Source organism: Chrysemys picta, chromosome 2 (genome assembly GCF_011386835.1).
Source record: "Chrysemys picta bellii isolate R12L10 chromosome 2, ASM1138683v2, whole genome shotgun sequence".
NCBI lineage: Eukaryota > Metazoa > Chordata > Testudines > Emydidae > Chrysemys > Chrysemys picta.
In genome coordinates this window covers 16,026,571-16,035,784 of record NC_088792.1, presented here as the reverse complement: position 1 = coordinate 16,035,784, position 9,214 = coordinate 16,026,571, and the positions used below count along the sequence as shown (strand labels likewise).

The window sequence follows — 9,214 nt, the reverse complement described above, 5'->3', positions numbered from 1 at the left end:
TTCCACTGATTTCAATAGTACGGAGTCACAGACTTCAATGAAACTATGCAGATTCACACCAATAAAGGATACTGCCCATGGTGTCTAGCTTCAAAGTACAAAGAGAAAGTAACAGCATGGGCCCAAAATTCCATAGTGAAAGACCATTTACACCAGGAGAAGCAGGGGGAATAAAACAGAGAGAAAGATAAAAGGGGTTTACAAATATTATTTATTATTTTTTGTATTCAAATAGTACCTCGAAGCCCCAATTAAGACTGGGACCACACTGTGCAAGGCACTGTACATATGCATAGTAAGAGGCAGTCCCTGCCCAAAGAGCTCACAATCTAAATAGATAGACAGACAAAAGTGGGAGAAAGGGAGATTTATTAAAGGAAGTATTATTATTCCCATTTTATAGAGGGGGAACTGAGTGAGAGAGAGATTAAGGTACATCTGCACTGCAGTCAGACGTGATTTTTCCTATGGTCACATGGAAAGTCTGTAGCCAAGCAAGGAACTGAACCCAGATCAGAGTCCCAATCTAGTGCCTCAGGCACAAAGCCAAGCTTCTTTTCTGTCTGAAAACACTGCGGGGAAGAAAGGAAAGCTGTGCCTCCCCTGGACCAGTCACCCTTGATAGTCACATAAATCTTGCCACTTTTTTTTAATCTTATCTTGAAAAGTGATTTACATATACAATTAACAGTTTTAAATATGGAATATAAGTGTCAAGAGAGACTTGAGTGGTCTTGTGGCTCTGAATACCTGACAATGCAACAGAAAGGAAGACAAATCAGTAAATGAAAAGCAAAATGGTTCATACAGAAAGTATGAACCCATGCATCTCAAATAAATATTTACAAACATGGTAGAAGAGACTGAAGGCAGGCCAAGGTGTAGAGTTCTTTGTGGAGAAGTTGCGGCTAATGATATCATGATGTCATAAGAGTCACAAAGATCTTTAGAAAGAAAACATGATGAAGATGAAGATACCAACTTCATAATTCCAGAGGAAAAGCAGTTCAGTTTTGTGTAAAAAAAAAAATTCTAATGTAATTCATTACTGTTTCTGGAATGTTAAGTATTACATTCATTATGTCATTATACTGCAGTAACTTGACTACAATAGTATACATACCATGGCTATTGTTTAAATTCATCATATTGGAGGAGTTCCAGTACAGTTTGACATATCAATGGGTCATGCAATAGCTATGTTTATGGTATGTGGGTCACAGAACTGAAAAGATTGGGAGTCATTAATCTACCAGGTTTATTATCAAAGTGTTAATTACGCTATATTTTACCCCCCTCCCTACTTCAAAACCCTCACAAACCATTACATTTTCTCCCACCCCTTTCCCAGACATCTTGAAACTTATTTTCCACTTCTTGAACTTGGTCCATAATGAGGCAAACCAATCTAAGTGGGTGGGTGTTTGGTTAGCAGAAGTAAGCAAAGTGCAGTTCTAATCAGCTCTGTGTCTGGGCCATAGTAACAAGATACCAAGGATTCTGCCTTAACTCACAACTGCCACCAATATAACAGTTATGACTCTACACAGATACTTCCTAGGTATATCTAAATATAAACATTGAGTAAAGTTGAATGTAGCAGGGTCAAAGGTGACAGCTTATGAACTCCCATAGTTAAGGGTAGAACCCTTGTTTTTTTTGCAACTAATGTTTAAAAAGAAGGCTTTTTCAGTTGCTATATATTTACATCATTATATTCTGTGAATATTTTAAAGCATTATTAACAAATTATTAAACAATGGATTCTTTATCTTTGTCTGGAGATAGCTGACAACCTATAGGTACATCACATTTGGAAGAGTCTGCCGTCTTTACCTGGAGGTTGTCATTAGTATCCCCAGTGACACTGTTATAGGATGGAGGGAAAGATGTTGAGGACACAGTCTCGGACTTGTCTAGATTCCTACCATAATTTTCATTCATCATGAATGCAATGAGACCTTCCTTCTGTGAAGCATCTTCAAGGATGTCACCATCACAAGTTCTGTGATATAAGAGAGAGGCCTGCTTCATGGACCGTTGAATCAAATGACTCCTATAGGCCCTCTGGATAATAGTGGCAGAAACCTCCTCTTCTTTGTGTCTGAGCGTGGTTGTGATTGGTTCATAAAAAAACCTGGATGGATTGGCAGCCATAAACTTTTCCTCTGTCTGTTCTTTTAGTTTGTCCATTTCCCCAGATTCTCCTAGCACCCTTTTGGTAAAAGCAAACAAAATATCCAAACAGTGGATCCTATCTCCGCTGGCCAAGGGAAGGTCCATGGCTATGAGTTTAATTTTGTTTGGTTTTGCTATGCGTAAAGGTTCTGCCAAAGCATCTGCAAAGTCTGAAAGTACAGAATACTCAATAAATTGAGTTGCTTCAGGATCAAACTTCTCCCAGATTTTATAAAACATATCAAAGTCATCTTCACCCACAGGAACTGTACTTTCCTCAGTGGCAACATTGAAGTTCTCTAAAATAACAGCTATATACATGTTTACAACAATGAGAAATGATATAATGATGTAACTTACAAAGAAAATAATACCCACAACAGGTTTACCACATTCTCCCACAACATCTCGTATGTTTGGATCACAAAACGGAGGTTCAGTGTTTAAAATAGGACTGAGAAGACCATCCCAGCCAGCAGATGTTGTCATTTGAAAGAGACAGAGCATGCTATTAGCAAAGGTTTGGAAGTTGAACATGTCATCAATCCCACTCTCCCACTGAACATAAGCAAAGTTAGCCATGCCAAAAATGGCGTAAATAAACATGACCAGAAAAAGTAAGAGGCCAATGTTGAACAAAGCAGGAAGGGACATCATTAAGGCAAAAAGGAGAGTTCTAATTCCTTTGGCAGCTTGGACAAGTCTTAGTATTCGTCCAATCTGAGCCAACCGAATGACTCTGAAGAGTGTAGGTGAGAAGTAATTTTCAAATGCATTAACAATGTGAGAAAGCAGAGTGCCTAAAGAAAAAAAAAAGGATCAATCAGTTAGAATTTCTAATTTCTTCTGAATTAGTAACTGAAAGAAATAATATTATTGGTAAAACTGGTATCTCCCTGACATTAATGCGTTGATGATCTAGCATTGACAACTCTTACAGGAAAACTCACACATTTTAAAAAAAGATTAATGTCTTATCTGTAAAACTTTAGAAGTTAAAAAAAATAACACACCTTTATGGAATTATTGTGCCCACAAAAACTGTGAGCTGCTGCACAAGGAAAACACACATGTATACATAAGTAGGTGTTTTATGTACAGCATTTTGCACAGCCACTGGGTGTGTAGGTTATGTGACTGTGTTTTAACATTTGGTCCTAAAGGTTGAAAAAAATCAAAGTTCAAATAACAAACCAAAACATGACACCAGAATCATAGGCACTCAGATGCCTAGATGAGAACTATGTAAGCAAGATAGACAGAAACAGATAAAGTAAATATAAGTGTAATCCATGCTAAGTGTAATCCATGTAGTTGGCTAGCCATTCTACAAAAGCAGTTTCTCCTCCCTTGGTGTTCACACCTCAACTGCTAGAAGAGGGCCTCATTCTCCCTGATTGAACAAACCTCGTTATCTCTAGCCTTACTCAATCTTGCTTGCATATTTATACCTGCCCCTGGAAATTTCCATTACGTGCATCCGAAGAAGTGGGTATTCACCCACGAAAGCTCATGCTCCTATACGTCTGTTAGTCTATAAGGTGCCACAGGACTCTTTGCTGCTTTTACAGATCCAGACTAACACGGCTACCCCTTTGATACTTGACATCATGCTAACAGTGTGGCTTTTGGCCCCTCTCTTGTGATTTGACCTCTTTATTAGTCTGATAATGCCACTAAACTAATGGAGAAGGTCCATTTTCACTAGCAGTAGAGTCTATTCTTTTCGATCCAGAGGTCCCAGATTCAATCCCTGCAGATGATTAGTCCAGGGGTGTCCTTATGCAACGAAAGGCTAAACTTTCTAAAGTGTTCCATTGTAGCCCCAAGTAGTCTCATATGACAACAAAAAGAAAAAGGTGCTCTTCTAAACATCATTTGGTCAAAACTTGATGGAAATATCTATACATTTTTTTCACATGATAAAAGAACGGTTTTCTTTCTCTTGTTCTCCCTTTAGGTCTACTTATTTATTTTTGCTATTTTCTGGGAAGTCCTTGAAGCAACATGCACTATAGAGAAATACTTTTCTTTAAGGGAAGATACATTTTAAAATTCTCTAATCATTATGGGCTTTACAGGGACCCACTTCTTTGCTTGTCTGTTTTCACCCTGATGTCATCACAGAGGAGGTAGAAAGGGAAAGAGGAAGAGATTAGGATACATTTGTCCCACTACTCTTATTGCTACTGCAAATATGTCTAATAGTGTGGGGCAGTAGACATGTTTAAGACTAGTGGAAAAAAGGCTAATTGATAATTTTGCATAGGTTTTGTAATAACTTTGATAAAGAAATCTACATATATGGTCCTTTTTATTGGCATTTAATAAATTGACTTTTTAATGTGCTATGATGAATAATTCCACAAAAGGCCATCTTGGACATTTCTAAAGGTGTCTCTAGAAACACTGTGCCCTTTCAATATGTAACAAACTTTAAGGATATACTTTTTCTCTGTCACTAATACTTTGCATCCTTTGTTGAATGATTAATAGACTTTATTTAGAAATGTATTAAGTGCATAAAAAAGCATATATTCCTCTTACATGAGGAAAAGGCATGAAATCTATATTTATTCATTCATTTTTTGATGGTTTCCAGTTAAGTTAAATATTTTTTTTTTCAAAATGGCTAATGGTGCCAAAAATGCACATGGGTCCAAACGTGATACCTAGGGAACCCAGAAAGCGTTGGAGTGGACTTCCAAAAACCATACGGCCAACTCCTAGAGCAGAAAGGGGGAGGAACAAAATGGCAGCAGAAGGGACGGGGGGCATGGAAACATAAAATAATATATGGTAATGAAATATAAAGGGCTATTACTGAGCTTGTTGGTATATTTTTACCTACCAACAACAGACATAATGACCACACTTAAATCAAATATGTTCCAGCCATTGGTGAAATAGTAGTGTCTCAGAGCCAACAATTTCACGATGCATTCTACAGTAAAGATGGCAACAAAGAACATGTTGATTTTGTTAAGAATGTCAGTCTTCCTTATACTTTGATCATCAGTTTCCACCATCATAGTGATCATGTTAAGGCAGATGAGTATCATGATGATAATATCAAAGGCTTCGCTTGTTACAATGTCAAAAAAAACCCCTTGGTATTTGTTCTGCAGGGGGAAAAAAGAGTATTTAGTATTAGTTATGAAAATGTGGCCATGCTTAGGCATGCATATTTCCGTACTAGCAGTCTTTATATGTTTCAATGTTATTTAATTCCATTATAAATAGATATATTAGAGAAAGGTAGAGTATAAAAGATGATAGCATAATTCCCTTCCCATTCTGAAGGATAATCAATTCCATGGTAAATATTTCTGCAAAGAACTTCATAAATATGTATTCTTTATAATCCTTCATTGGCAATTTCTATGAACATTCTCTGAACATCAGTGGAAACAAATACATTATATATAATTAATTAATACATTTTTGGGTGGATTAAGTTAATTTTACTATGGATTTTCACTGATTAGAAATATTTTAGTTGGAAGAACTCAAGTGGTCTCACCAATGGCCTTGGGATGGGTTTTTGGGGTTTCTTGGATCCCAGTTTTTTCATTGCGTTATAATATTTTCTCTGTTCTTCTGTCATAAAGATGTCTTGTCTACCTAAGTATATGGAGATAATGATACTGTTACTATTGATGAGAAATTTTTAATTTGAAATTTATAAAAAAACATCCTTGCTGTGCAAGTCTAAAATATTGGAAGCTAACATTTCTTTCTTTTTCTGCCCTTTTATCTCTTGCTGTTACTAACCCTTCTCACAGTACCTAATTGGGACCAAATGCATTTTAAAAAGTTCTGAGGTGGCACTCCACTGGCTCAGAAAACAGGAAAATGACTAGGCACATGAGGGAAGGATCAACTTGTTCCCTGCCCATTGACCTCCTGTTGTTGCTGCCCTTACCAGCTCTGGCACACTGCCCAATCCCAGAGCTGCTCCTCAGACCCTGTCCCACAGTGCTTAGCTCCAAGGTAGGGGAAGTAGCATTCAAGGGACTGTTTAGCTGACTTCTCAGCCTCTTGAATCAGTGCTGCCTCTGGAGCTAACAGCTACATGGAGGGAAACAAGGAATGGCGAAGGGGAAGCACTTCATAGCACTTACACTTGTAATGCTTCCTCAATTAAATTCAATACTGATGCTGTTCCATGTAATAAATGTAAATAAATGTTTTAGAGATTCAGTGTACAGCAGGCATCCTATACACTGAAGACAGCATGTAAGGGATATATTAGGGGTCTGGAAACATATCCAATATACTTATCTTTTTCTTTTGTTGGTTAAAATTGTCAATAATGACACCAACAAAGAGATTCAGTGTGAAGAAAGATCCAAAGATGATGAAAACCACAAAATAGAGGTACATGTACGGATTATTTTCCTTCTTTGGCTGTTTTTCTTTCTGCAAAAATGATAACCAAGATGAAAAATGACTGAAAACAATATGCCTCTTTTCCTAGAATGAGTTCGAAATCGGTGCCTCGATTCCCCCGTGCAGACTTCATTGCAGGATATCAAATTTACTACATCACTACAAATCGTAAAAAAAAGTTGTCTAGTTAAAAACTCTAGTCGGCAACAATAAGTACTCCTGACAGAATTCTGCGCCCTTGCAGGAGTGCAGAATTCATATGGCCTGCATATTTCTGTGCAGAAAAATGCAAAAAAAACAACAACAACAAAAAATCTGCCGGGCGACTCGCCTCTTCTCTGGTAGCTCATTCAGTGCATCTATTCCAGTGTGCTTGGAGCAGCCTCAGAGATGGGGGAGAGGGGCTGGGTGGTGGCTGGGTGTGCATGCCTGTGTGGTTGATCACTGGCGAGGTGTGGGGGAGAGAGGCTAGGTGTATGTGCGTGCCAATGAGAAAGAGAGAGAGAGAGAGAGAGAGAGAGAATCTGCCCCTCTCTCTTGCGACTGCAGCTTGTGGCATGGAAGGGTAGAGCTTATTATGCAGGAGGCTGGCTATATCCTGGAGGCACAAATGTAGAAGCGTGCCTCTGTAGTAACATTGTTAAAGTTGCTGTTGATGTTTAATTGAGCTCATTCTCTCAGGCACAAATGTAGCCGCCTGCCTGTGTAGTAACATTGTTAATGTTCCTATTGTTAGTTAACTGTTCCCATTCTCAGTCAATTCCCCCAGGAGCATAAAACCTGTAAAAGTTTTAAGGCTGTTACATTGCCAATGTGATGTAAAGGAGCCTTCTTATAAATGACAGTAAGTAAATCTTCAGCTAGAAAGATCTATGTGCTTTTTCACTTTTTTCCTGTGCCAAAGTGGCACAATGGGGTTAGATTACAGCTCAGGATTTATTTTACTTACCCATTAAAAAAAAAATAAAATAAAATAAAAAAGACTTTGAGGGCAAATAAAACATTTACCAACCAGTCAATAAAATGTCAGGACAATCAGAACCAAGCACTTCCGAAAGTACCCAGCCAGGTCCAGGACAATGATTACCAAAACTGTATGACTTTCATGTATGTAAGTCTGAGCAATTTAAAATAACAGTCTACTTTTTTTTTTTCTGTTTGGTGTTCTGTAATGTAATTTAAATGAAAATCCAGGATTATAACTGGAATGCTGGGTATGCTACCAAGTGTTTGTAACTTAGCTTTCATGTGTTTAGGAAATGCTGACTAGTTATTGTGACTTTTTTCTGTATTGTAGTTTAAATAAATTACCAAAACAATTGAAACCGGGGTGATTATATTGTATTATTATGACAAATAAAATATGCAGAATTTTGAATTTTTTGGCACAGAATCCCCCCAGGAATAAATAAGTCTTGCATTTCATGGGTGCATTTGAGGAGAGGGAGAGAAAATCTGCAGTGTGACTGTTGGATAACGTTAAATCTAAGGACACCACAGAAGACGTGGATGACAATTTTACTGAGAGCAATGTTTCTCCTAACACTTGACTATCCTTCTTGGTGACCTGAAAATATCTTCTAAAAATAATATGCCAAATTTTCTGTTGTCAATGAAGTAAATGGGCAGTGAATTTGGCCCAATGTATTTTAATGGTATTATTGTTTTGATTTCTCTGCAATCTTTAAGGTCTTCTCTGTCCACATATGGAAGAGATCACTGCAACTGACACTGATGTTGATTATACTTGTGCTAAGAAACTTGTAGGATAATATCTCCCATTCCATTTATGCTGCTGACAAAGAAATTAAAAGCTTGAAGAATGAATTATTTTAAGGAGAGTGAGAGGAGTTGCACTTCTGTCTTCATGCAAGGACACATAGGAAAATGTTTCTCTTTTTAACCTTCTGTTTAAAATATATATCATGACTTAGTCAATGGGAGTCTTTATTGACTTCAATGAGAGTTGAATCACATCTTACTGGCATGATTTTCAAAGGTATCGAGGAGCAACCAACAGCTTTGATTGAGGTCTGTGGGAAAAGACAGTTCACCAGTTACGGAAAAGGTAACTGTCTTTTCTTCTTCAAGTGATTGCTCATGTGTATTCCACAATAGGTGATTCCAAGCTATATTTGTTGGAAGTGGGTAGGAGTTCACAAGTTCCCAGGACGGAGGACAGCCCTGCCGAACCCAGCTTCATCCCTGGTCTGGGGGACGATCGCACAGTTTGAGATGAACGTGTGAACCGAAGACCATGTGGCGGCCCTACAAATGTCCTGGATGGAGACGTGGGCCACGAAGGCAGCCAAGGAGGCCTGCGCCCGAGTCGAGTGTGCCCTCACAATGGGTGGCGGGGGGGCACCCACCAGCTTATAACAGGAACGGATGCACAAAGTGATCCAATTGGAAAGCCACTGAGTGGAAATTGGCTGGCCCCTCGCGCACTCAGCCAAGGCAACGATAACTTGTGAGGACTTTCTGAACGGCTTATTCTGCTTGAGATAGAAAGCCAGAGCCTGCCGCACATTGAGCGTGTGGAGATGGCACTCCTCACTGGACACGTGAGGCGTGGGGCAGAGGACCGGTCGAAAAATGTCCTGACCCATGTGGTAGATGGAGACCACCTTCGGGAAGAATGAAT

At 38.6% G+C, this 9,214-nt stretch overlaps 1 protein-coding gene across 2 annotated transcripts in view; it reads right to left on the bottom strand.

Annotated features, from left to right (window-relative positions):
- Positions 1 to 204: 204 nt before the first annotated feature.
- The window catches only part of LOC101950219 (sodium channel protein type 5 subunit alpha-like), a 154,360-nt gene continuing 145,350 nt past the window's right edge, over positions 205 to 9,214 (bottom strand). For both annotated transcript variants that reach the window (XM_065582693.1, XM_065582694.1), the window contains 4 exons: positions 6,459 to 6,600; positions 5,702 to 5,802; positions 5,030 to 5,300; positions 205 to 2,978 (listed from right to left, as the gene is read on the bottom strand). In XM_065582693.1, coding sequence (XP_065438765.1) covers positions 1,753 to 2,978; positions 5,030 to 5,300; positions 5,702 to 5,802; positions 6,459 to 6,600 — 1,740 coding nt within the window. In that variant the 3' untranslated portion in view covers positions 205 to 1,752. The remainder of the gene's footprint in view (positions 2,979 to 5,029; positions 5,301 to 5,701; positions 5,803 to 6,458; positions 6,601 to 9,214) is intronic.